Here is a 25,976-nt window from a genome sequence, read left to right as displayed (position 1 = left end):
TGGACCCGGAATAACTACTATACAAACCAGTACGAAGTCTTATCAGAGGGGACAAGGATTAGTCCCTATTTATTTCTTTTTCAGGGCCATGTAGCCGCTGAATCGAAAGTATCACAGCGAATTAATCCGGATATTGTGTACCCTAGGTACTGATAGTGTTGGCAAGGTGATTCTGTACTTCACCCTGGCCAGAACTTTTGAACCGGTCCTCTGTAGATCCAAACTTCATTTCAGCGCGTCCTTCAGCCTCCGAGCTAGGCGGGGGCACCAAGCCCCTGGGCCGTTTCCAAAATTAGTAACCCAGCGTCGATATTCCCCGTGGTGGGCATCCAAACCCGATCGAATGGGCCAGGAAAAATGGAACTCCCCGGGAGGATGTGGTGTTGGGATGTCATCAGTGGCGTGCTCGCGCCCGGAGGGGCCACCAAAATGGATGCCAAAAATCCGGGTTTTGGCACTCGCATCACCGTTGCAACCGTTGGGTCCCCACAACGATTGGCCTGCAGATCTCGGTCGATTCTTGGACAGCTCCGGGCTCACGAAACCCGAAGCGAATACAACCCGGCCCCATCCATGATTTCATCGGGGCAGCCTCAGCGTAGGGCACCATTGAGATCTGGTGTCTGCCAAGATTGTGTTTGCTTGTTGTTGGTGTCGGTTTCTAAGGATGACGAGAGGGGGATCCTGCTACCTAGAAGCCATGGCTCGCTCCCCTTTTTTGTATTTCGCTTTCAAAGGGGTGTTCAACTATTTCGTCAGCCTGTTGCTTTCTTACATACGCTCTTCTTTTCTTATTGTTCCTTCACTCGCTCACACACCTCACTCGCTTCGCTTCAAAGAACATAAACAGTAAAATGTCGAAACGTGACAGTCTCACCGTGTGGCTTCCGAAGGAGATGTACGGCTCCGTCGAACCCTTTGCCGATAACCGATATATATGGTCCCCGATGCCTTTTGACGAATCCCTGCCCGTCGAGCAGACGTCTTTTATTGATATGGGGGAAAACAGCCAACGACCTGCAAACACCGGGCCGACGACTTACGAGGCTCCGGTCCCGCCGCCCCCAGCTGTGCTAGCAGGGCCGACGGACTTGTCCGCTTCTGACACAGACTTCGAGAGGGACTTCCTTTTGAGAAAGATCAGCCAGAACCTCAGCCGTAGAAGGCGGAGACCCCGCGGGATGCAACCGGCCCGGCAGAAGCGCTCCGGGGTGGGGGATGGGTCCCGGGACAGCAGGGGTTTCGCGGTGCACCTGGGACTGAATCTCGATATCGAGGTGACGTTGAAGGCGAGAATCTTTGGGGGTCTAGAGATTAGTGCATTGTAAGTTGCCCGCTGACCCTCCCAAGATTTGGCTGGATTATTCTAACCTTGAAGTGATGAATTATGATAAAGATGATCTCGACGATGAAATTGACTTTATCACGATGGAAGAGGAAAACAAAGACGTTCCGCAGTACACGAGTCTCAACGAAACAAAGAAACATACAAAGCCGACTATGAGCTGAAAATGCTGAGATGTTGGCTGCCACCAAGGCTTATCACAGACACTCGTAATGGAACGAGAGAAGGCAGCTCCAACCCAACAAAATCATTAGAGCGCGGCAGAATTGTTGCTCTGGAATATGTACTGGAAGCAAACTAGAGCCACTTGGTTTCGAACGAGGTCACGCTGGAAGGGTGTGTGAAACCACCAAGAGCTGACGGCATCCCGTACTTGCCTCGGAGTTTTGGACAAGCGCAGTTTTCGAAAGACCTGTACAGAAAAAAACTTCCCCAAAGAACAAAGAGATGTGCTTCCGACGGGATTGTATTGAGAAAAAGCAAGCGTCCAGATGAGGTCCCTGGATGCTGGTATTGGAGAATCGTGGCCGAAACATGACTCACACGAGTGTCAGATGAAGTAGTGTAGTTATCTTAATATTGTACGACATCAGGACGCCATAGAAGACGGTTTGATTGCGCTGTGTGACAAGAGACATCGAAAAGCTTGATTCACAACCTCGTGGATGGGAAACATGAACCCAGCCAGTTTGCTTTGCGCAACGGAAAAAAGGGCCGGCGAACTCCCACATGGCGCCCGGCGTGCCACGGCACACGGACCACATCCTCTACTCAACTCAAAGACTCGACTGAAATCGGTCTAGAACGGCGCCCAAACTTCAGCTGCAGTGGGGGCCTCTGAACCTCCGAACAAGGCCCCTCCCTGTGCGTCTTTAAGCGGGAGGTGCTTCGAACCGCGCCGCGGACTCGCCCACGCTAAGCCCGTTCCTATTGCATCGAGCCTTTATCGAAGGAGCTACTGCACTTCACCTCGAAGGGGGTGTGAACGTGTGCGGCGGTGATTTGCAGTCCGGGCCAGGCCTACACCTCGATTGGGCCAGCTCCAGGAGCGCCTCATCGCGGGCGTAGCGAGGGTCGCGCCAGTGGCCGGGACGGAAAGTCAGCAAAATCTATTTGGAGGATCGCACCGCTGCCCGCCCGCACAGGATGAATATTACTTTAGCTCGCCGCCCCTCCGCCATTGCGCTGTTCCGTTAATTTCAGGACTTCTCTTGCTCTCTAACCCGTGTGAGAATGCGCCATACCCGTCGCCAGCCCTCCTTGAATTTGTAGACCGTCCACGATCGGCGCCATTTGTGAAGACGGCGGTTCTTGATAAGCCCGACCAACAGCTCGCTGCAAGAAACAAGGCTCTCAATCTACCACGACCACAATCTCACTCCTCGAAGCTGAGAAGAGGCGCAACCTGCTCACAACTCTACCGACGACCGCCATCACAGCCCTCCCCAGCTTCGACTCGGCTCACCCGACCCCACGAACCCGAAATGGCTCGCCACGGCTTCCTCGGTCTCGTCTCCCTGCTCTTCCTCGCCCTCCTCGCGCCCCTCGCGGCGGCCCAGCTCCAAATCTACACGGGCTCCGACAAGTACCTGTACCAGGGCTGTTTCAACGAGACCAACGACATCGCCAACTCGACCCGCGAGCGCGCCTTGTCCGGGGGCGCCTCCCGCGTCCTCCAGGGCAACATGACGGTGCCGCTGTGCCTCAGCTTCTGCAGCAGCGGCGCCGACAAGCAGTACACCTACGCCGGCGTCGAGTATTCTCGGTGAGTCGCCCCCCTCCGCCAAACCACTCCCGGCTTCTAGTTGCGGAGAGCGGTCATACCCAAGAGCGAAACGACTGACAGGGCATGAAATAGCGAGTGCTGGTGCGCCCAGAGAATCTCGGGCCTCTCGGTCAAGCTTGACGACAGCGAGTGCAACCTGCCCTGCGACGGCAACCAGGGCATGGTCTGCGGCGGCGCCCTGAAGCTGAGCGTGTACAAGCTGACCGCCGACGCCCGACTGGCGGCCACGGCGACGTCCTGGGGCGCGGTGCTCGCGGCGGCGTTGGTGACGTATGTGGTGCTCTGATGTTGGTCTTCTCTGGCGAAAGGAGTTCTTGGGGAGAATAGCATAGCGCAAGGGCTGCAAGATCACACGAAAGTACGTTATTATTCATATCAGGAGGATACCCTTAGATTTCAGCGTATAGAATGTCCCAGTTGGGTCGTTGTATTGTGCTACTGCGCACATCTCACCCAAATGAGGCCTAGAAGAAAAATCAACTCTGTCGTCGCGAAATGTGCCTTTTGCGGATGCGCTTTAAGTATCCCGCAGTACTGGCATCGTGTCATAATTCGTGGACTGTGCAATTAACCCTAAAATCTTAGAGGACCCAAGCCTCTGCCCTTGACGGCTGTTTGGACCTCCGTTTTGATATCCGCGATGGTCTTCCTCCATCCCTGCTTGCCCCGTCCCTCGCTGCCATCCTCCTCTACTAACCAATCGAGCCAATGCACCAGCTTTGAGGCTTTGTGAATGTCCCGCTCCTCTAAGACGACCTTTGAGAGATACTTCTCAAACACGACAACATCATCTTGATGGGGGCCGTCATACCGCGTCCCGTCGTGCCAGGCCTCGAGCATATCCTTGATCTCTTGGATTGATTTCACGGCTGAGCCCATGAAGTTGACCTTGGGTGGTGGTGCCGGAAACTGCAGCTTGGTTTGTCCAATAGGTAGAGAGTCGCTCAAGTCTCCACCTTGTTGCCGCCGAGCAGGAGCGTTGAACAAGAGCCCGGATCGCTTAGCCAGTCGTTTCTTGCGATGGTCTTCGATGATTTCTCTGCGGACGTCCTCTGGTAGTTCCGCGAGAAATTCCTGGTCCAGTTCCTCTGGCTCTTCCTCAGCAGGGTTTCCAGCCCCCTTATTCGACAGGAAGTTCGTCTGTAAGCGGTTTGCTGCAGCATCTTGTTGTCTCTCCTTGGCGTTGTTGAACAAGCTTCTGCCACCTCTCTTTGTGGGAGTGATGGCTTTCTTTGCCTGAATAAGCCTGTCCTTGCGTGGCGACTGTGGCAAGCGGGTTTGCTGGACGTTCTTCCGACCATACTGTGCCAGGACCTCTGCTTTCATGTCGTCAGGCAGAGCGTTGAAGACTTCCGGGTCTACCTGTGAGGGTATTTCTTCTAGCACGGCAGGACTGTTGCTCCGTGACTTGACCTGTGGTGACGCTTGCCTAGACTCTGGCTTCGATCTCTGCCCTCTCTGTAGCTTGGCCCGGATGTCGCTCGGCAACTCAGCCAAAACCGCGAGATCAACTTGAGAAGGTAGGATGAACTGAGTTCCCATGATATTCAAAGGTGTTTTTGCCTTTGCATCGTTCTCACCGGCTCGTGCTAGTGCTAAAGCAGGGTGCACTTTGGGCTTTCTTGGTGTTAAGGGGTCTTCCGCGATGGGGTCCTGTGCTACGTCTCCTCGGCTCTGAATAGACCTCGGTTTCTGAGGACTCTTTGAGTCCTCGATAGGATCTGCAGCGGTCTTTTTGGCCCCAATTGGGCCGCCAAAGTTGGGGAATGCCAAGCGTCGTTGACTGCTCTCTGGCCCAGCTGCGCCGGATTTAATCGGCTCCAGTTTTGTCAACTGGACACCAAGGCCTCGAAGGTCACCCGGGGTAAACCTGTAAGATCGAAGTATAGATACGGCCTCCTTGGCAATCGTATCTGCATTGTGAGTGGCTACTCCAAACAAGATACTCTTGCTGAAAGAGTCACATTTTCCATGCCCTAGGTGCTTCGGGGGATCCAGGGGTGCGTCCAGGGCCCTGCGCATGATTTTCATGGTGAACTGCTTCCCTTTAACTTGCTCATTGAGTAAGCGACGTTCCAGTTCTTTACAGAGGTTGAGAATGAACTCTTCCGCTTCTTGCTGGTTGATGAAGCGAATGCCCCAGTTCACTTCGGCCGAGACGGATTTCCGGGGTGGTTGCTCTCCAACTTCGGTTCGGTCGATGCCACGAGCATACTCCCAGAGCTTCTCTCCGGTTTTGGGGCCTAGCGACGACGACAAACGCTCCTTGGACACTTGCCTAATGTCTTTGACGAACTTGACGCCGATCTCCTCAAGCTTTCCGCTGAGACTATAAGCAACACCAGGCAAGTCCTTCACCTCGAGTTCTCCGATAATATCCAGAACTTGTTCCGGCTTGATCTGGAATTGTCCGGCGGGCTTCGCTCGTCGCAAGGCAACTTTGGCAAGTAAAATGTTGCCCCCAATGCCCACTGACACCGCGCAGCCGGTTGATTCTTTGACCTTGCTCCGAAGCTTGAACGCGATCTGTTCGGCCTTTTCCTGCTCTCTCCACATACTGCTTTCGTCCAGTCCAGTGTCATCAGAGCCCGCGGTAGAGAGAATAAGTGAAGTTATGTCGACAAGTGCTTCGTCGATGCTGACGCTTTGAACAACCCCTCCAAGCTCGAGGATTGACTCGTAAAATAACCGACTAGCTTCTTCGTAGGCAGGGAAATCGTAAGGCAGGACTTTAATGTCAGGGCACAGCTCCAGCGCCCGTTTCATCCACATCCCATTCTTGACTCCAAACTTGCGCGCAACATAGTTGCAGCTTGCGATTTCGGAGGCCGTCCCACTGCTGTGAGCAACCACGGTTGGCTTTTCCACATATTGAGGGTTTTTCTTAAGAGAGACAGCGCAGAAGAAGCTGTCAAAGTCGACGTGAATGATGTACCGTCGCGAACCGGGCTTTCTTTTGTTGGCTTTTGGGGATGCTCCTTTCTCTTTGGCAAGATTTTGCATCCTTGACTTCAGCTCGGCTTTCCATGTAGAAAGGTGGTGCAGGCGGCTTTCAGAATAAAACTGCTTCAAGAAATCGGGGTTCGCTGTTGATGACTTCCATATCTTGGGATCTGATAAAAGCACGGCGTTGTGCTCCTCGGAGGTCATGTTCTCCAGCAATTTGGTTTCTTGCTTTGCCTCCTTCTCAAGTACGGGCGGCGTGATCTCTGTGTCTAGTTCCCTGGTTTTGAGGGTTGTGTCTTCTTCGGGTAGAATGTCGACCATTAGCTCATCAATTTCGACATCGTCAAACTCTTCGACGTCGTCTTTTTGTTTGAGTGGCGGCGGGTTCGCAGGACGTGAAACCGATGGGCTGTAGGAATCTCGAGCGCGGGGTCGAGCAAGAGGCGACTCGGCGCGCTCTGCAAACCGACTCAACGACGGTGTCGCAGGACTTCCGGCGGATGCCTTGAATTGACTCGTGTAAAAGCTGGCGTCCGTCTGCTCCCTATACCCCTTTTTGGCTCGTGGTGTCGTCTGGCTGATTGTTTTGGAGTCATCAAGCTTGAAGACCTTCTGACGTGGCCCGTCATTATTGTTCACCCGATAATCCGACCAAGGCAATAATCTCCCGGCTTCGATTGAGTCGGTCACCCAGGCCGGCTTCACGAGCCTGTATTTGCTGTATTCGACAGACTTCTTGGGCGGCACAGAAGAGGCGATGATGTGTGTCGCCATAGTCTTAGAGTCCAAGTACTGCAAGAAGCCTGCGCCATGTTGGACAAGCTCGCGGTGCAATCTAGGAGGCTGATGTGAGCAGTCGGCTCTTTAATGAGCTACTGCGAAGGGCAACATACATGTGAAGCGGCGGTTGCGTATAGCCCATAACGTGCGCAACAACACCCTTGAAAATCTGAGGTTTGTCGGTCGAAGCAGCCCGCATGTCCGCATCGAGGTTCTGCAGCTTGATCTTCTTCCGCCTGAAGTAGTCACCAAAGCCGCCGAAGGCGCTCTGCTCGTACTCTTCACCAGTCTCATCCACGAACTCATGGTTTTCGATCCGCTTCCTCACCTGAGAGGAGTTTTTATCGAGGCGGCTGTTCATGTTGCCGTTGTTTTCGGAACTCACGTGTTAATGACGGCTCTCTTAGGATCGGAAGTGACGGCGACAGTCTGTTCATTGGCGGTTCCTTTGATCCCGCAAATATGATCCGGTCCAGAGGTCCAGTTTGATGTTATGCACCATTTTTATGGAAGCGAAAATAAATATCAGCTGTTCCTCATGTCGTGAATCGGCATCGTTGATTACGGAGAGTTGGCGATGAAAGACGGAGCACCGGCCGCGATGGATGCCTGCAAGCAACCGCGTTAAGTGGTATGGGTCCGTCGCGTTTCTGCACGTCCCATGTCCCGCATGACTAATCAAATATCTTTGGAGCATGTCTGGAAACGCAGGACGTCCAGCAACGTCAACCGTCGATTTAGCCCGTATTGTACCCGTTTTCTCTGCCGTGGACTCTGTGAGGGACTGCGACCATGAACAACGAACAATTCAGGAAGCTTTTGGGTGCCGACTCAGCGAAGTCCCAGTCTCCGAGCAATGGAGCGTCCCAAGGCAGCGCCAGTCCGGCCGCTTCTGGCGCGTTGGGATCGCGACAACGATCAAGCATTCCCATGACTCCGTATATTGCACTTCCAATACATTCACCTGGATTTCGTACTGACCTTTTTACTAGGCGGTCTGTTGGAGTTGGGAACAGTCGAAGCGAGTTTGCGCGACAGCTTGCTGCAAGGAATCAAGCGACCCAGCCCCAGAAGAAATTTCGCACATCGACACCGAAAGGATCGCGACTTGCGGAGGGCTACGTCGACCGAGCACGAGACCGAACTGACGAGGAAGAAGATGACCGCGCAAAGAGGATAAAGGCGCTAGAGGAAGCGCTGAAGAACGAGGAAATCGACCAGGCGACGTTCGAGAAGCTCTGCAGCGAAATCGCAGGAGGAGACCTTTCGAGCACGCATTTAATAAAGGGATTGGACTTTAAGCTCCTAGAAAGAGTGCGCAAGGGCGAAGATGTCTACGGAGACAAGAAAGATGACGAAGAAGAGGAAGTGCCACCCGAGGAGGAAGTAGACGAAGCGTTCGACGAGTTGGCGGAAACAGAAGTGCAGGCCGTCGAAAAGGAAAAGGTGAAAAAGAAGGGTCAGTTCGCGCCTGTAGCGCTTGCTCCCGGGAAGAAGAGAACGCGGGACCAGATTCTGGCCGAGTTGAAGGCCGCGAGAGAGGCCGCCAAGGCCCAGCAGGAAGCCGCGCTGGGTAACAAGTTCAGGAAGATCGGCGCCAAGCAACAGCCTGGAACCCGCATCGAACGAGACAGCAAGGGCCGCGAAGTCTTGATTATTGTCGACGAAGATGGTCACGAGAAGAGGAAGGTTCGCAAGATCCAACCAGGTGCTGAAGAGGAACAGCGCAAAGAGTTCGTCCCGGACAAGGACGCGAAACCGCTAGGCATGGAGGTGCCCGAGTTCTACAAGAAGCAACAAGAGGAGGCCGAAGAAGATGACAACGACGACATTTTCGCCGACGCAGGGGACGATTACGACCCGCTTGCTGGGATGGACGACAGCTCCGATGACGACAGTGAAGGCGAGGTCGAGGACAAGAAGGAGGCTAAGGATGAGCGTAGCGCCGACACAATAGCGATGCCACCGCCGCCGCGGCCGGTGCAGGCTCGCAACTACTTCAAGGACGCCAAGACGGAGCTCATCTCGTCGCAGACCCTCAAGGGGCCTTCTATGTCCGACCCTGCCATCCAGGCTGCTTTCAAGAGGGCTGCGCTGCTCAACGCCGCGAACAAAGACCGCGAAGGCGAAGAAGACGACGAAGACGACGAGGAGGCCAAGGCTCGGCGGGAGCGCCACAAGAGGATGCTGCAGAGCGTTGACCGAGATGCCGAAGATTTGGACATGGGCTTCGGCACCAGCAGGTTCGAAGACGAGGCAGACTTTGACGATGCTCCAGTCAAGCTTTCGGAATGGGGCAACGATGACGACGAAGGAGACGGCCAGGGCGGTAAAAGCAAGAGGAAGAGGGGCCCCAAGAAGAGGAAGGGCGACGCCAACAACGCGGCTGATGTGCTCAGGGTGATGGAGCAGCGAAAAGCGGCGAGCAAGTCGTAGGCTTGAGTGGACGTTCGGCGGCCACGATACAGAGCCACGCACGCATGTCTGCTGCTCTCGAAGCCAACACTTTGCAACTGGGTTGCCAATCTGTCATCATGGCACATTGCGCACGAACACACTTCAGCCACTGTTTGTAAAAATTGATACCCTTCGCGCGCTAAAGGACATCGGTGCATTCACATCACACACAGACACAGATGCACACCATCACCGTCTGCCTTGAATCAGGCGTGCGGCTCGGATTTCAACTGCCGTTTGCGCCCCAATGACCAGCTTGGTCTGGGCGTGGGCACCCATACCATGCTCTCAGGCACTGATATAAAGTAACCTTCAGGCGGCGGTTTAGAAGCCAGGATGACGTTGAGCATATCATAGTTCACGATGACTCAGCTGGCCGAACGCTTGACGCTCAACGCTCGACGACCCGGCTAACACGGCGAGGTCCTCGGTGTGGCCCGTGGGGGGGGCATATATGGTCTGCTGGACCTTCCGAAACGGGCGCAGGTCGGATGGGGAACTCGAGTCGGGTCGCAGCGGTGCTCGGAGGGCACCGCCTCGTTTTTTTTCTTTTTCAGAAAGGCCGCTGGTCTCCGCCCACGGCACCTGCACCGCGGCGCACTTTGCTGCAAGCGAGGACACCACAATGCCCCACAGAGTTGATAGGATTCCGTCCCAAGAACACTCGGCACCCCATTGCCCAGCGAGGCTTTCTTGTCTTATGACAATCGAGGAAGCAGCGCAGGCATCGTTGCCATGTGATGGTGTCGGCCCAGTTTCACCTCGACGCATTACCTAAAATAAAAAAAATGCTGGTTGCCCGTTTGCTCTCCTCGTCTGTTTTTTGTGTTACCCGCAGTCGACCAGCGGCTCACCCCGCCCCCCATTTCCAGAGCCCCAGAACACACTAATCCATCATCCACGTCCCTCCCCGTGCTCGTTTCGTTTGGTCTTATCCACCGAAAGTGGGAACCACAGGCGCAACTAAAAGCGCACTGCACGCGAGTCTGTGGGCTGTCTCTTGCCGAGGACAACTCTCTCACTCATGACCAATCTGCTGTATCACGATCAAATTACTCATATTCCATACGTGTAGCTATTGTCTGAGCCACCATGGTTGACCTCAATTTGCCGGAGGCGCCAGTGCCGGTCTGGCTGGACTGCGACCCTGGCCACGATGTGAGTTGCTGTCCCCAACACTGTGAGGGGTCGCACCTCTTCACCAGTGTAACTCGGGAGCTGATATGAGTGCAATTCATGCGCAGCGCCTCGACCTCGCAGCTTTCTTACATTGCGTGTACACCATACTAATACGCAACAGGACACATTCGCCATTCTCCTAGCCGCCTACCACCCGACCATCAAGCTGCTGGGCGTCTCAACCGTATTCGGAAATGCTCCCCTAGTGTCAGTGGACATCTCATACAGGCGGACGACCACCCGACTAACCAGCCCTCCAGAAAGACAACAAACAATGCCACCTCCATTCTCACAGCCATCGGCAAGCACAATGACGTCCCCGTGTACGTCGGCGCCGCCAAGCCCATGAACCGCCCGCCCATGCAGGCTGCCACGGACATCCACGGTGAATCCGGCCTGGACGGCACCGACCTGCTGCCGAAGCCCTCCAAGGACGCCGACCGCACCGTCCCCGCCGTTGACGCCATGGCCGCTGCTCTCGGGGCCCAGCCCGCCGGCACCGCCTGGCTTGTCGCCACGGGCTCCCTGACCAACGTCGCCCTTCTCTTCCAGAAGCACCCGGAGCTCGTCGCCCACATCAAGGGGCTCAGCATCATGGGCGGCGCCATCGGCGACGGCTTCACCGACATCGTCCTCGGCGTCGTCGACGGCGTGCCGCGCATCGGCAACTGGACCCCCTGGGCCGAGTTCAACATCATCATCGACCCGGACGCCGCCGCCAGCGTGTTCCACAACAAGGCCCTCGCCGCCAAGACCACGCTCGTGCCGCTCGACCTGTCGCATCAGGTGCTCGCTACGGAGGAGGTGCGGGAGCTGCTGCTCTACGGCAAGGATGGCAGCGAGAAGACGGGCAGGGGCAAGACCACGCTGCGGCAGATGCTGGTCGAGCTGCTCATGTTCTTCGCCAAGACGTACAGGTAGGCCTCCACCCCCTCCTAAACAACACCTCTCATGCGGGAAACATTTACTGACCAGCTCTCGTCAGCGACGTGTTCGGCATCACCGCCGGCCCGCCGCTGCACGACCCGCTCGCCGTGGCCGCCGTGCTCACGGGCACCAAGCACGAGATCCCCTTCCACGACTACGACACCAAGAAGGGCAACAGCGTAAAGTACCACGAGCGCTTCGAGCTGACCGTCGTCACCGAGGGCGACCTCGAGGAGGCCAAGGCCGGCCGGTCGCAGCTCGGCCGCACCGTCGCGAAGCCGCTGCCGCCGGGCAGCGAGGGCGTGCGGATACCCCGCGGCCTCGACATCCCCATGTTCTGGCGGGTCATTGAGGAGTGCACGGAGCGGGCGGACCGGGTCAACGCCGGCGAGGTGGCGGGCCTGAAGCAGAACGGAGCGCTGGAGAACTGACGCAGCGTGGCGGCGCGCGGCTGTGCTTTCTAGTATTGATAGACAAAATAATCGTACAAAGTCCCATCCTGCCATGTGCCAGGGCACTGATTGTCTAAAACTTGAAGGCGTTTGGTGCATTGAGGCGCGTTCTTGGGCGCATCGTTTGCGGGTGAGTTGACGGGCCGTGGCGGAACCCGTCGAGGACGCTGGAGAGGAAGGGTTATGATGAACCGCAGGGTTTAACTCCAGGGCCGCACCTGTCTCTGATCGTCGTTTATCCGCAACTGATGAGTTCCAATGGAGAATCCAAGTTGAGCCGGGGGTGAGGAGCGATGGTGAGGGACAGTGGGGAAGGGTATCTGGGTTGTTTCCAGCCGTCTCTTCAAGATGTATCATTTTTGTCCAACCGAATATGACAGCCTGGCTCTTCTATTGACATGGGCGCGGTCAGGGCATCTGCGGAGGATCGGGGTTCATGATCGGATGGTTGCCGGTCTGCCTCATATTGGCAGCCGTCACACTTATACACAACCTATGTTGGCACACGGGTAACCTACACATCCACGCTGATACGTAATAAAACAGATGAATTGGGGGATTGTTGAATTGCTCTAGTCACTACTTTTCACACATCGCTGAGGTGACTTCAATATAACGTTACATACAGATTGTTGCAACCGATCAACACCACTGCCCTGATATCACGCTTTTAGTGTATTACGTTTATTCAAGGTGACAGAGCGCTGCCTATAGCTCTTCGAATACTGTCTAGAGGGATTTTCTCCCAATTCCCGTTCTCTAACAAGGGGTATCATTTCCCAGTCTACGCCCGACTGTTTTCCATCTTCCTGTTCGACTCAAAACCGCTTTTCGTCAGAGCCATCAAGTCTCTGCAACGCCCTCAAAACCCTCTCGTACGTCCACACCGTGATGGCGCTCCCAGGCGCAGCCTTGAAGAGACTCACCGTCAAACCCCGGTACAGCCCGCGGACGCCCTCGTTCGCGAAGATGATCCGCATGGCGCGTACGGCGCCAGGGTACTCGGGGATATTCTTGTGCACGTACCGAGACCTCGTCGGCCCCTGGACCTGTATGCGCTTCCGCACCAGATCCAGAGGGAAGACGGCCGTCTTGGACATGACGCTGGCCACGATGCCCGCCGTGGCGTCGCCACCGCCCCAGGGCAAATGTAGATCCCCAAGCGGCAGCCGCAAACCCTCGTACAGGGCGAAGAAAATGCCCATGTACGGCACGATCTGCGCGATACCGGGTCCGAGGCCGCGGAAGTAGCCGCGCGGGCCCTCGTCGCGATAGATATCCGCCACCGCCGTTCGGAGACTCTTGTACACCCGGTCGTTGCCCTGCGCCGCGAAGCGAGTCCGCAACAAGTCGAGGGGATACGTGGCTGTCGTGGCGGCTGCGCCGGCGGCGGCTCCCGCGATGAAGGACTCGGCGGCGTTCGGGAGGCGGTTGTCGAAGGCGGTCTGGAGGAACTGGGCCGTCGTCCTGTATGCCGTAAACTGAACAGCCGAGTAGCAAACGTACATCAGCTCGGCAGGGACATTGCCCTTCCAGAGTCCCGTGATGCCCTCATTCGCGAGGATGTGCCTTATGGTATTCAGGGTGCCCTTGTACACGGGCCCGCCCTTGGCGGACTGGACCGACAGAGGGTCGGAGAGCGAGTGCGTCTGCAGCTGGAGGCGGATCTTGACGACATCGAGGGGGGCGATTACAAAGCTGTTTGCGCATCGCGAGCAGGTCAGCATGAGTCACTGACTGGAACAATTGGCAGGTGCCGATCTCCCTTACCGAGCAAACAGGCCGGCGGTGGCGCCGGCCGTTACGACCTGCAGGCGGGAGCCCTGGGCGCGAGCAGTATGTAAGCGTTGTGACGTGCAGAGCGAGGGCGACTGAGCAGGCCTGAGAGGCCGTCACGTCAGGCGTAGAAGCCTTACCTCATCCTTGAGGCGTTCGCCGCTGGGCGACATGCATCCGGCTGTGTCCTCGCGGGACCTGGCACAGCGACTCTAAGACGTAGGAAAGGGATGACAGAGGGGGCGGCTCTTCGTGCTGTGTTTTCGGTGATGGGCAAGTGGGATTCGGGCCCGGGTGACGAGGTCTATCGAGGTCAGATGGTTGGTGTATGTTGTCTGTGGGTTTCCGTCAAAGCGGTGCGATCCGAGATGTCGCAGGCGAGATGTTTGCCGTGTGATCTTTTTTTCTTCCTCTTTCGCCGTGGGGCACTGCTGGGAAGTTAAAACAACGGGCTTGAGGCGTTCGCCAGTGAGGCTGAGGGTCTCAATTGACAGTGAGCGCGTTTGAGGAGGATGTGTTTCCTTCCCGAGTCGCGAGGAAACCAATAAATGTTGGAGGTCTGTTCGCTAAGCTGCTCGATTCTCGATATTTCCGTGTCTGTTGATTTGCTCGTGTGCTGTAATTTTCCCCCCTGTTAGTCGATAAGGTGTTGGTAGGCCGATGGAGCTAGCTAGCTCGCACACGCCCCAAGCATTCAGAATGGCAAGCGACCCCCAAGCAGTGTGACGCAATTTCGACGATAGCCGGCTGCCAGAGGTTCTCGCACTACAGCTCGGGGATATTTACTGCGGAAGGGCCCCACCATGGGCGTCACTGTAGCAGGGGCACCACGCCCTCGCGAACTTACCAGAGCAGCCTAGTGGGCATAGCCACGCAGGGTCTGGTCCCTTTCACCCGTGCGGGCCAGAAACAGCGAGCAGGAAAGAGAGACGTCGAGATATCATGGACACGGACGGACAAATGCAGTATGCAAATGCAAGTTCAATGCAAGTTCAATCTCGACATGACATATGATGGAAAAGAAAAGAAGAAGAGACGGTGCCTTGGCTCTCTCACGAGACCCATTGCGAGACTTGCCTCTGTCGAAGAAAGAATGCCATTGCATACCCAAAGCCCTCAGGCTCTTGTGTCTTGTGACGACAGGACGCCTCGTGACTCTGGTGACGCTGCATGTCGACGACAGAAGGAGGCGAGTTGAGGAAATGAGAGGAGCAGCGCCTCAGTCAGGAAGGAGCGTGTGCTGAGGTGCTACCTGATATGCCTTGGCATGGCGGCAAGTGCCGCGTACACGGAAGGAAAAGAAGACGCTTGGAAAAAGCATGGCAATGTGAATCCCATGTGGAAGGCGGCGTCCTGACAAATGGCGGTTGTCTCACCAAAATGCTCGGCGACTCCTGTTTCGAAGCAAGAGAAACAGAGGCGAGCAACGAGGAGCGGGAGACGAACTGCAGGCATGGCCACCCTTCAGCTACAAATGAAAAGATGAGACAGATGAGACGTGGACGGGCGAGCGAGTAGGAAAGGCTGGACGGAAGCTGGGGCCGCATCGGATAGGTACTACGTAGTGCCATGGTGGAAGAGAGGAACGCTTCGTGGAAGACGGGCTTGAGTCTTGACAGGTGCAAAAAGGACGCTCCAACGTGTAATTGGCGGGCTGCCATAGGCTGCGTTGGCTCGTCAGTGGCCAGCTTCCCTCCGTCCGAAACGACTGCCCTGGGCGGAGTCGCAGCAGCCTTTGAAGTGCCTCCGCATTGGCCAGAACCGCCTGGCTTGGCGTTCCGCCCGCCCTTGCCTCCCCTCGACTGTGGGGTCAACCCCCCCCGACCGAACTCACTGCACCAGCCCTTTCTTGCAAGTCGGATTTGGACCTCGAGGGGCGAGACGGAGACCTTTGAGCATGGGGCCGCCGACTCTGCGTTAACTCGACGCGGAGACCAGCGAGGACGATACTTAGGCTTTTCGACCCCTTTGCCTTCTCGTCACGCGTCCCTCACACTCGACTTCTCATAATAGTCGCAGCTTTCCCGTCTCTTTTTTATTTCTTTACTCTTCCTCTCAATACTCATACTTACCCTCACCAACTCTCACTTTGTTCCAATATCTGCCTATCTAGACCCAGTTGCCAAGGCAGAGATTTACGACTCCCACTATACAGCGAGACATCCATCTGTCCCCTCAGTAGCGGCTGCATGTGATATTGTCACCAGTGCTTCCCGTCGCCAACACTACCACTACCCACGACCTAGCCGTCGCTCGACTAGGCCACCGCCCCTTGCCTCGCATATATACCCCATTTCCCCGCAAGGAGTGGCCGCGAGAGAGTGACCCCATTGCAATCCACCAGCCCTACCTACCCATATCATCACCACAACCATGACCTCAGCCACCACAACACCCATGCCCAACATCGGCGGCCTTCTGGCCCCGTTGTTGCCTGCTTTGGTGCCGGCGAGCATCTCCACCCAGCCCGCCATCGGCGTCCTGCCCCTTCTGAGCCCCATCCTGAGGCAGAGGGTCCAGCTTCTCTCAGAGTCAAGCACAGAGCCATGGCTCCGTCTGCTTGCATATGATACAGACAAGGCGGCGCGCCTGTTGGAGATCGTCCAGAGCGGCAGGCTGGAACCGCATCCCGTGTCGGGAGAGGTCGAGGTCGACTGGGAGTACGACGCGAAGACGAGGTACAGGCGACTCGACTTGGAAACCCTGCAGGCCTTCGTTGCCCTCGAGGAGCTTGAGTTGACTTTCCAGTTGGTCTACTGTGTCGGCGACAAGGACGGCGGCGGTGACGGCTGGAGGATCGGCGAGGTTAGCGTTACCGACAAGGCGGCACCCTTTGGAACCTTTGGTGGCTACTCAACCATCGCCGAGGCTGAGAAGGCGTACGCGGACGATAAGTCCAAGGCGACCGCTTCGAAGGCACCGGCCAGCACATTGCACAACGATGTCCCGGACGCCGATGACGAGGAGGACGACGGGTACTGGGACAGATACGACGCCACTCCGGCGCGTACGCCAGCAAACGACTCCCCCGCCACCAAGCGCTCTCCCGCACCGCATGTGCAGCGGCCATCGCAGCTTGGCCAGTTCCGAGCTGACTCGGCCGAGGACGCGTACTATGCACAGTACGATTCAGTGCAGCCGGCGATGGACGCCCACGACCCCGACGAAGAAGTGGAAGGCTTCGACGTTGCCCCTCCGCTGGGACTGGGCACCGTCGTCAGCCAAGACAATTCGGATAGGGGACTCAACGAGACGAACGGCTCCTGGACATTGGCCGAGCCGCCGCGTTCGCCCTCACTCCACAGCCATCAGGACGAGGACAGAGCAGCCATGCTTCTTCACCCACGCCCAGCTTCGAGCGCAAGCAGCAACGGCAGCCGCCTGGTCGAGAAGCTAGAGGAGTCTGTGGGCAAGCAGGAGCAGAACGAGTTCGGCGTCAAGCAACACGTGTCGAGGAGCATTCACAACCTCTTCCTGCTGGCGCGCTCCTCCGGTATTGACAGGGAAGAATTTGAACGGTTGGTGAAGACCGAGTTGGACGTCCTCGGCATGATTGAAGACAACGAGATTTGAACGGGGTTTTTGAGGCTGGCGGTCTCTTCCTTGTATATATAGATTTTCATGCGCTTGGTGGTGTTCCGTGGGGATATCCGCAGAGGCAGGCTGTCATTCTGCATAGGTCTGGGGGTGCATGTGTAACGGCGTTATATCTTGGCCATACTCCAATGATGAGAAATTAAACCAAACCAACAAGAGAATCCTAGATAATGATTTGTATGTTGAAGGAAGATGCTGAGAGGAAATTCGAGGGTTCTGATGAGGTTTGAACAACTAAGGGCCCAACAGTTCTCATGGTGTGATGAGGGAAACCTGGGCTACTGATAGCCTAGTACTGCTCGGGCAGACTGGCATTTTCAATGATGCGGCGGAAGCTGACCCCGCGTAGGCGAAATCAAGATTGACTGAAGCGGAGGCATGTCTCAGACGAGGTCAAGCGCCTCCAGGTCGTGTAAAGGTGATTTTGTGACGAAAACAGGGGCTTCAAAGAAAGGACACCAAAGTAGTCATCTATCTCGCCGGCCCCAACTGTTGTGAACTTTGGAACATGCCTCGGCCATCACCGTCCCGGGATCGGGGGGGTCGAATAGGGGCAGCCGCCTACCTTACCCCGTCCCGCCGAGCCTAGACCGTCTGATGTTTCCCCCATGCTCCCCTCGCGGCAAGCACAAACTTTGATGCAGTTGACACGGTCATACGCAGTAAAGCAATGTGGGATCTAGAACATGGGGGGTTTCCTTCCTTTCGCTGCACACGGGACAAAGATTGATAAAATTGCCAGTTAACCGCCCAGGGTGGCGAAACGGTCCATCTTGCAAGGGAGTTGTGAGCACATCAGCAACACCGTGCGACACCGCTCACTCTAGACGGAAGCCAGGGTCAGGGTTGCTTTTCCCCCTTCTCTTTGCCTGCTGGCTCTAAGCGCCCGGTCTTTCCTGGATGGTAGTCGGCGGGCGGTTATGCGGCCGCGCAGGCGAGGACCGGGAATGCTGTAAGCGCTGAGGTCGGCGGTTAGAATCTGAACAGCCAACATGCTGATCATATGCTGATCGTGAGAAGAAGCGTCGGTAAGGTAGTACAATGAGTGGCGACACCATGTTGGTGAACCGTTGTTGGTAACGTTGGCTGTGGTTCGACCTTTGTCAACCTGGGACTGCAAGCGGTTCCGTTAGTGGAAGGGCGTTGCTGGCCTGTCGTTGCAGGCACGGCAGTTATCTGAGCGTTTCTCTATGAAGATGTCACCTTTTTATATTGGCTCTTGGCGAAAACCCTGTAACTTCATTGACCGTGACTCGGTGTAAGCTTGAAGTTGAACGCTCCCGGTTGAAGCCATCGCCAAACCGCCCAAGGACCTCCATCTTATTGACCCACATTTCTCCCCAAGTGGGCAAAATGTCCCCCCACAGGTAGACCGGCGCGCCTGCAAGCCTCAATCATAAGGCCGCCACAGCCAACGCGCCAATTGGCCCGTCCCAAAAAAAAAGTTCACCATCGTGTGGAAGCTCCCGGCATCAGCTTTCTCTCGTTCGGCGAAGGTACCCTCACGGCGGATCACCACCACTACCACCACCACCTCACCGATCCCTCCCGCACCACACACACACAGACGAAATGTTTGCACGATTAAGAATACCGCGCGTCGGCGCGACCATCGCCGCCGCCGCCGCCCCGGCGAGGACGACCATGCAGATGCAGCAGCGCTCGCTGCACTACGTGCCCCAGCTCGCCCACGACTTCAAGCAGGGCGTCCCGGGCCTGCTCTCGGCCGACGGCTACGACATGGCGTGGAACCAGTACATGACGGTCATTCTGGACAAGCTCAATGCCCTGATTGCAGGTCAGTTCATGCCCTCCCGGCATCGAGAACGACGGCCGGCAGAGTCGACGACCCCTTGGAGGTCGCATGACATGCTCGCCCTCGCCCGTGACATCCAATCGCTCTGACCCAAGCTGACCAACCCCTTCCAGGCACCGACCTCGAGCAGCGCGACGTCAAACAGATCCTCCTCGCCTCCGCCCAAGACCCCTCGCAAGCCCCCATCTTCAACCACGCCTCCATGGCGCACAACACGCACTTTTTCTTCAAGAACATCACCCCGGACCCGAAACCCATGCCTGAGTCCCTCGCCGCCGAGCTCACCCACTCCTTCTCCTCCATCGAGACCCTCCGCCGCGAGATGATCCTCACGGCCTCGGCCATGTTCGGCCCCGGCTTCGTCTGGCTCGTCAAGGCCGGCCACCAGGACTACCGCGTCCTGACGACCTACCTCGCCGGCAGCCCCTACCCGGGCGCCCACTGGCGCCTGCAGGGCACCGACATGAACACCGTCGGCCTCGGCGGCTCCGCGAACCACTTCTTCCAGCGCAACGCCGCCGCCCAGCGGCCCGGCCAGAAGCCCCCCGGCGCCCTCGAGGCTGTTCCGCTGTTGTGCCTCAACACCTGGGAGCACACGTGGCTGCGCGACTACGGCCTTGGCGTCGGCGGCGTCGGCGGCAAGAAGGCGTTTGCCGAGGCGTGGTGGGAGGTCATTGACTGGGAGGCGGTCAAGAACACGGCGGACATTCCTACCCGGCCAAACTTTATGCGGTAAAGGGGGGAGGTTGCGACGTCGGACACGGAGTGGAAAAGGAGGGAGTGACAGAACCGGAGGCTACGTTACGACGGATCCCCGGACTGGCGAGGAGGGCATAGCGGGCGAGGAGGGATCTCTCCATAGATAGGGGGGGGGGGGTTCCCATTTCTGCAGGCCTGTGTGTGACAGTAGGAGGGGCGGTTGGTGAGCAATGTAGGAATTACCAAAAAAGCAAAGGAACTGTAAGAATAGAAACGCTGCATATAGAGGAGACGGGGCAGAAAGAAGATGTACTATGCTGTACTACTTAGTTTTCACAACCAGCCCAGATGACTACCTTTTTTTTTTTGGCCCAGTCGCCATGTGACGGCTCTGCCGTGGGACGATGAGGCCGTTGAATTTTGGATGAGATGCCGTAAGCCGTGAGAGAACGTATTGAGTTGAGAGGCTGCCTCGAGGTTGGCTTTTCAGGTCACATCATCGAATCTCATACTGGTACTTTGCATGTACGGCATCATAAATCACCCATTCAGGGGCACTCATCTATCGATTCTTACCAACATCAAATGCACACATCACGGCAGAGTCTTATACAGTTCGGATGCAGAAAATTCATTTCATAACCAAGGCCCAGGGGCCTCGTGGAGGCCCCCTTTTCGGGTCTTTCAATTTTCATTTTCAACTGACTCATCGTAAAGGAAAAGCTACTTAGGTATCATAGTGTCCCGCCCAGAAAGTATATCAATAAAGGAGTGTCTTTTGTCGTGTCGTTTCGTGTCGTGTGTGTTGGTGGTGATGGCGTTTTGAGTGTGTATATGTAAGAGTGTGTGGGAGTGAGATGAGATGGTGAGATGGTGAGATGGTGAGATGGCGAGAGTGAAGAAATTACCACAAGTTCCCAAAACTAAATCCCCGGTTCCTATCCTTTCCCTCCCCCCCTATTGTAGTAGAATAGAGGAAGAAAAAACAAAAGTCATATACCCGGCGTCAGGTAAAGGGGGAGGGAGAATCTGATCAAGGATATAACAAATGCCGCTGTCCAGATGACTGATGCAATGGAAAAAGAGAGAAAAAAAGAAACAATATGAGAGATTGGAAAGAGGGTCCTCCCCGAAGCGGCGCCCGAGTCAGAAACAGTGAAACAGAAAAAAGGTATCCTGTTTTTCCTTCAAGGGACTTTCGTGAGAAAGAGAGTCTCCGAGGCGAAACGTGCTTGCTTGCTTGCGCGCTCGAAGCGAATAAAAGGAGCAAACAAAGGCAAAAAGCAGTTTGATTATAATGATTGGTGCTTTTGTTTTCTTGCCGGCGGGGGTCATTGTGATACGGCCCCCCTGTTTTTTTTGTTTTTTTTTGTTGTTTGACGGAATGAAGAAGGTGAGATTATCAGGCAACGGCGGCGCCTAGATCATGTTGCCGTTGACGCTGACCTCGAAGCCGTCGCCCTTTTGCTTCAGCGCCTTGGCGAGCATCAACTCGCGCATCCAGTCGATGCGGTCGTCGCGGCTCTTGACGGCGAAGTGGTGCGTCTTGCCCGTGCCGTTGACGCCCTCGGCGGGGATCGACGACGAGCTCGACGAGTGGTGGTGGCCGAAGCCGTGCAGGGCGCTGCCGCGCTTGCGCAGCTTGGCGGCCTCCTTGTCCTTGTCCTGGGGGATGAGCTGGAAGCTGAAGGCGGCGACGGGGTCGCTCTTTTCGCGGCTGTGGGACGAGAACTGGACGGCCTTGAAGGCGGCCGAGAGCTTGCTCTGCGACGCCAGGCTCGAGCACGCAATGGCGTAGTCGTCGACGTCGACGTACTCGAGGGTGCGGTCGATTGTCTTGGCGTCCTTGTGGACCGCCAGGCGCGTGCCCTTGAGCGTGCAAAAGGTGTCGTTCCACTCGTGGCGGAGCATCTTGGTCTTGCGCTTCTTCATCGGGCCCTGGAAGGTGACGCTGTCCTGCTGGGCGGCCTCGACCGCCTGCTTGACGGGGAGGGCGCCGGCGAGGTGGGGGATGGGGGGAATGGCCTGCTCAAAGGGCTTGGTGCGCTCAATGGGCGACCAGGGGTAGTTGACGCGGGAGGGGCTTGCAGAGGCAGCTGCTGTTGGGGGCGGACGGAGGTGCGAGGAGACGTCTGCCTCGGGGATGTGCGAGCGATAGGGGTAGTGGTGTACTCATCCAAGGCGGGGAGGACGGGGAAGGAGGGACGGCGGGCGGAAGAGCGCGATTGGGTACGGCTCAGGGGCGGCTGCTGCTTGACAACGCCTGGGCGGTAGTTCATCTCAGGGGGGACGGACTGAGAGGTGTCGCGCGCAATGCGGTCCATCGGCACGGCAGTGACGGGAACATCCATCTCAGAGAAGGGCGTACCGAAGCGGTAGGGGTTTGCAGGGCTTTGCAGATCCGGCGACATGGCCTCGGCGCGGTCCATGTGGTAAGGAACGAAGCCGTGCTGTTGCTGGGGAGGAGTGGGGAGCGACTCGGGCTGGGAGGGGGAGGAACGGTAGAAGCTCGGAGGGGGCTGGCACGCGGAGCTTGCGTGCCCGGGATGGAGAGCTTTGGGAGGTGACGAAGACCCTTGGGCTGGGCCTTCATGGCAGGGAAAGTCATCTCGAAGGGCGGGGTTGGGGGGACGGTGCTGCCCTCGTGCTTCTGGAAGTCCAGGAACTGGCGCACGTTGTCTTGAGGGTCTCTTGCGGCGACATTGCGGAGCGCGGCCTCCTGCAAGTACTGCAGAGGAGTGGCGTTGCCCGGGCCCAAGACATCGGAAGAAGCGACCACCGACGGGACGGCGTCGGAGACGGGTCGGAGGATCTGGTTGGGGTCTAAGGCTCTGGCAGTCTGCGGGTTGCCGGGGTTTCCCGTGATGACGACCTGCTCCGTGTCGAGGTCCACGAAAGGGTGCTCCTTCCTGAACGCCTCGATTAGACGTTGCTGTTTCCTGTACTTGGAGCAGTTCTCTCCCTTTGGGCACTGATGGGGCTTGGGGACGACCTGCTCGATGCCGACGATGGACACCGACTCCATGGGGGTGATGATGTCGTCGTGGGACGGCTTCTTGGGCCTCCTCCGGCTGCTCTTTCTCCTCTTCAACCCGCAGTCGTCCGTCTGCCGTTCCACTGTCCTGACCTCACGCGTCTCCTTCTTGACCTCCCGGCTGGGCTCATCTTGGATTGGTGTCGGGGCGCGGGGCGAGCTCGGCCTGCTGTCTCGCAACACTTGAATCTGGTTCCAAACGCGCGTCCTCATGCCAAACGACGGGATATCCAATTCCTTCAGGTCCTCAAACTTCAACGTGATTAGGATGGGTCCGTTGATGTCGTTCTCCACGAAGCGGCCGGCAACCGAGAGCTCAATGCCAGCATTAAGCATAGACTGCGCAACCATCTCGGGGGTCCACGAGACAAGCTCTTTTGACTCGAACTCTTCGTACGTGAACTGGAAGGGGCCACTTTGGTGTCTAGACTGGGGCATCGGCGGTTGTTGCGGCCGGATGTGCCTAAAGGGCTCATCGAACGGCCGCGCCGTCTTCGGGGTGACGGGAGAGAGAGTCAAGATGGCCTCGTCAAAGTAGCTCGAGGTGGAAGCACGGAACAGGTGCGGGCCGGATGGGCCCTCAATGTTCTTGCTTGATGATTCGACCTCCCCAGCGTACATCATCCGACCTTGACTTGACCTCGGCGTTTGCACCTCATCGTAGGATGAAAGTGTTGTGATGCTTGGCTGGCCGCCGGACTGCGCGCGCGCGTGTTAGTCGCCGCCAACCGGCTCGGTGTGGAACGCAGTCACTTACAGAATTGACGCTGATGCGAGGAGAGTTGTCCTCGAACTCGCTAAGAACCTCGTCGTCCCATTCCATGTCCATGAACTCCGTCGCCACCGATGTTGGTCTCTGTGGCTCGGTCTTGATGCCGAAGAATGTGTCGCGCATGGTTGCCTTTTCGCGCATTTCATGACGCAGGCGACGTTCGCCCATGGCGCATTCTTGTGTGTAGTTCTGCGCCGGGGGAGTCAGCCTCAAGCCACCACGCGCAACGTCGAACCGATTGACTGCGTGTAAGCTTACCATTGTATGTATATGTGCGTGCTATGTGAAAAGTGGAGATGTCAAAGAGGCGCGGACTGGCTGTACCCGACTCGCAGTCTACAGCGCAGAGTAGCCTCCTTGGGATATGTGCTTCTCCTGCTTTGAGAGTGGGAAACTGGGGGGAAGCCGTTGCCGGCAGCACTCTGTTCTAGGGATATCCTGATGATGAAGCCTGTAGATATTGGCAGACGCACGCAGTGCGAGCTGAGGGACGCCTTGGGGAGGGAAGTCAAGCTAGGAAACAGACCAGCAAAAGCAGAGGAAAAGAAAAGTCGTCCAGCAGAGCCGAATATGCTCGTTTGGTATGTATCAGGTCGCAAAAGAGAAGAAGGAGGGATCCGGTACAAGGCGGGCGCCTACCGCGAGTTATGTATGTCTAGTGTGTCCATGCACGGCGGAGCGTGTAGGGATGCGGGATGGGGGGGAGGGAGGAAGCATGGTGGTTGAGGTCGGATCACAGCACATAACGCAGTGCACGCGCAGCTATCCCATTACCCATGCCCATACCATATGCATGCTGGTTCTGGTGTGATTCGACCCGTGGCACTTGCACACGGATCCGATTGTGGCACTCTCAAAAGGCCAGTTCAGTGTGTAATAATAGCCCAGTGGTTGCGTGGACAGGTATGGGTAGGGATGGGATAGGGAAGGAGTGTGGTTGAGCGGGCGACGGCCCAGTCATGGGCCAAGGGCCATGGCCATGGACAAGCGGCCCTTCGAACGACGAGACCGGCGGGATATTTTGGGTGAAGAGGGACGCTCGACGCTGGTTCCCCGGTCAGAAGGGGGGTGTGAGGCGGGCAGCATCCATGTGGATGGCGGCGGCGCGCAACCGGCAGCAAGCACTTGCACTTGCAGAGAAGCACCACGCAGGACGCAGCATGTCCAGGACGGGCACGGCGCAGCACAGTAGCAACGGTCGAGATCCGGCGTGGGGAAGGTTAAGGTGGTGAGGGACGGTGACTCTGTGTGAGCTGGAGAGAGAGATAGGTGGTGAAGGGTTGGAAGGGAGTTGAAGCGAAGGGGGGTCTAGACGGCGCGAAGGTCAAGCGACGCCAGCTATTGATTGGGCGGCAACGGGAAACCTTCGTGCATAGCGCAGCCGGCGGGAAATGCATGCGTCGCTGGAGCTCCCCATTGGACAAAATTGATGTTGTGCGACTTTATTTTAAGGAGCGCTAATATACCATTGGCCAGAAAACCAAGACACCCCGGCTCCGCTACGGCGGGTTTTAAGCGCCCGCGTTCCCAGCCTGGCGGCCAGTCGCCGTCGCTTGTCGTCTGAATAAGTGGGTCTCTCTTCAACCCCGGCAGCCGTCAACGGCGCGAGAAATGGGAAAGGCAGGAGACGGCAAAGAAAACAGAACGGAAAGAGGGAGGGGGGAAAATGGGGTGTGTCCTCGGCTGAGTGGGTCACTTGCCCACGACGCTAAGCTCGGCTCACTCACCTCACACCTCGCACTCTCTCATATCTCACCTTCGAGTCGTACACGCCCCCAAAGCTCGTCCTCGTCGTCGCTCGCTCGCTCGCCCGCACATGCCCCATCACCTCGACTCGACATTTGCCCGTCCTCCCCCTTCACCAATCGAGCCAAAATCTAAGGCCCCTGTCCGTCACCTGCAAGGACACACTGACAAGGACCAGGGGCAGGACGAGCTTCCCCGGCACACACACTTTCTCTCGATGGCTTCGTAGTTGCATAGCAAAAAGCAACCCGCACCTCACCCGTCATCCCGCTCACCAAATGCTTACTTATGTCGGCGTCCGAGAAGTGTCCACAGCTCTGTACCCTCTTCCAGTGTCTGCAGAACCACGCCGTCCACCGCCTTCTGTTCCCGGACCTGTCACTGCTACTATCGTTCCTGTCATCACATTCCGATCTTATCAAGTCCTTTTTCCCCAGATGAGCTTGCCACACGGACTCGTGTTTTGACACCTCGTAGCCAAGGTTTGTGGATCAGGCAAAAGCCATGCGCCGCCTTGCCATGCTGCAGTGGCAATGTGATTGAGGGAACAGACCCAAGCCATCTTTGCAACGATCTCGAGCGCCTTCCGGCCGGGAAAGCCTCAAGAAATGTTGATGCACGTGCTCCGCATTTTGCGTCTTTTCTTGCCGGTGCTGCCCGGAAT

At 56.9% G+C, this 25,976-nt stretch overlaps 9 protein-coding genes across 9 annotated transcripts; 6 read left to right on the top strand and 3 right to left on the bottom strand.

The window, feature by feature from the left end:
- Window positions 1-854: 854 nt before the first annotated feature.
- On the top strand, window positions 855-1,381 carry ColSpa_02306 (uncharacterized protein; the record flags this gene model as incomplete). Its single annotated transcript, XM_049268518.1, has 2 exons — window positions 855-1,324; window positions 1,351-1,381. The coding sequence occupies 2 exons, from the start codon at window positions 855-857 to the stop codon at window positions 1,379-1,381; spliced, it is 501 nt and encodes a 166-aa protein (XP_049124475.1).
- A 1,448-nt stretch (window positions 1,382-2,829) lies between these two features.
- ColSpa_02305 (putative fungistatic metabolite) lies at window positions 2,830-3,417 on the top strand (the record flags this gene model as incomplete). Its single annotated transcript, XM_049268517.1, has 2 exons — window positions 2,830-3,110; window positions 3,204-3,417. The coding sequence occupies 2 exons, from the start codon at window positions 2,830-2,832 to the stop codon at window positions 3,415-3,417; spliced, it is 495 nt and encodes a 164-aa protein (XP_049124474.1).
- A 287-nt stretch (window positions 3,418-3,704) lies between these two features.
- Window positions 3,705-7,218, bottom strand: ColSpa_02304 (DNA repair protein rev1; the record flags this gene model as incomplete). Its single annotated transcript, XM_049268516.1, has 2 exons — window positions 3,705-6,912; window positions 6,971-7,218. 2 exons carry the CDS (start codon window positions 7,216-7,218, stop codon window positions 3,705-3,707), a joined length of 3,456 nt encoding a protein of 1,151 aa, XP_049124473.1.
- Window positions 7,219-7,649: 431 nt separating this feature from the next.
- Window positions 7,650-9,293, top strand: ColSpa_02303 (meiotic chromosome segregation protein C1539.02; the record flags this gene model as incomplete). Its single annotated transcript, XM_049268515.1, has 2 exons — window positions 7,650-7,795; window positions 7,850-9,293. The coding sequence occupies 2 exons, from the start codon at window positions 7,650-7,652 to the stop codon at window positions 9,291-9,293; spliced, it is 1,590 nt and encodes a 529-aa protein (XP_049124472.1).
- A 1,113-nt stretch (window positions 9,294-10,406) lies between these two features.
- On the top strand, window positions 10,407-11,851 carry ColSpa_02302 (uridine permease; the record flags this gene model as incomplete). Its single annotated transcript, XM_049268514.1, has 4 exons — window positions 10,407-10,472; window positions 10,615-10,700; window positions 10,754-11,410; window positions 11,479-11,851. 4 exons carry the CDS (start codon window positions 10,407-10,409, stop codon window positions 11,849-11,851), a joined length of 1,182 nt encoding a protein of 393 aa, XP_049124471.1.
- An 839-nt stretch (window positions 11,852-12,690) lies between these two features.
- On the bottom strand, window positions 12,691-13,821 carry ColSpa_02301 (mitochondrial thiamine pyrophosphate carrier 1; the record flags this gene model as incomplete). Its single annotated transcript, XM_049268513.1, has 3 exons — window positions 12,691-13,570; window positions 13,643-13,695; window positions 13,789-13,821. 3 exons carry the CDS (start codon window positions 13,819-13,821, stop codon window positions 12,691-12,693), a joined length of 966 nt encoding a protein of 321 aa, XP_049124470.1.
- Window positions 13,822-16,021: 2,200 nt separating this feature from the next.
- On the top strand, window positions 16,022-17,221 carry ColSpa_02300 (uncharacterized protein; the record flags this gene model as incomplete). Its single annotated transcript, XM_049268512.1, has 1 exon — window positions 16,022-17,221. One exon carries the CDS (start codon window positions 16,022-16,024, stop codon window positions 17,219-17,221), a length of 1,200 nt encoding a protein of 399 aa, XP_049124469.1.
- A 1,596-nt stretch (window positions 17,222-18,817) lies between these two features.
- ColSpa_02299 (37S ribosomal protein S26, mitochondrial) lies at window positions 18,818-19,797 on the top strand (the record flags this gene model as incomplete). The annotated part of the gene is made up of 2 exons (XM_049268511.1): window positions 18,818-19,043; window positions 19,175-19,797. The coding sequence occupies 2 exons, from the start codon at window positions 18,818-18,820 to the stop codon at window positions 19,795-19,797; spliced, it is 849 nt and encodes a 282-aa protein (XP_049124468.1).
- Window positions 19,798-21,179: 1,382 nt separating this feature from the next.
- Window positions 21,180-23,689, bottom strand: ColSpa_02298 (protein pob1; the record flags this gene model as incomplete). Its single annotated transcript, XM_049268510.1, is given in 4 exon segments — window positions 21,180-21,892; window positions 21,994-22,243; window positions 22,261-23,493; window positions 23,552-23,689. 4 exon segments carry the CDS (start codon window positions 23,687-23,689, stop codon window positions 21,180-21,182), a joined length of 2,334 nt encoding a protein of 777 aa, XP_049124467.1.
- Between the last annotated feature and the right edge of the window lie 2,287 nt (window positions 23,690-25,976).

Source organism: Colletotrichum spaethianum (assembly GCF_022836535.1).
Source record: "Colletotrichum spaethianum MAFF 239500 DNA, contig04, whole genome shotgun sequence".
Taxonomy (NCBI): Eukaryota; Fungi; Ascomycota; class Sordariomycetes; order Glomerellales; family Glomerellaceae; genus Colletotrichum; species Colletotrichum spaethianum.
This window is presented reverse-complemented; position numbering and strand designations above follow the sequence as displayed.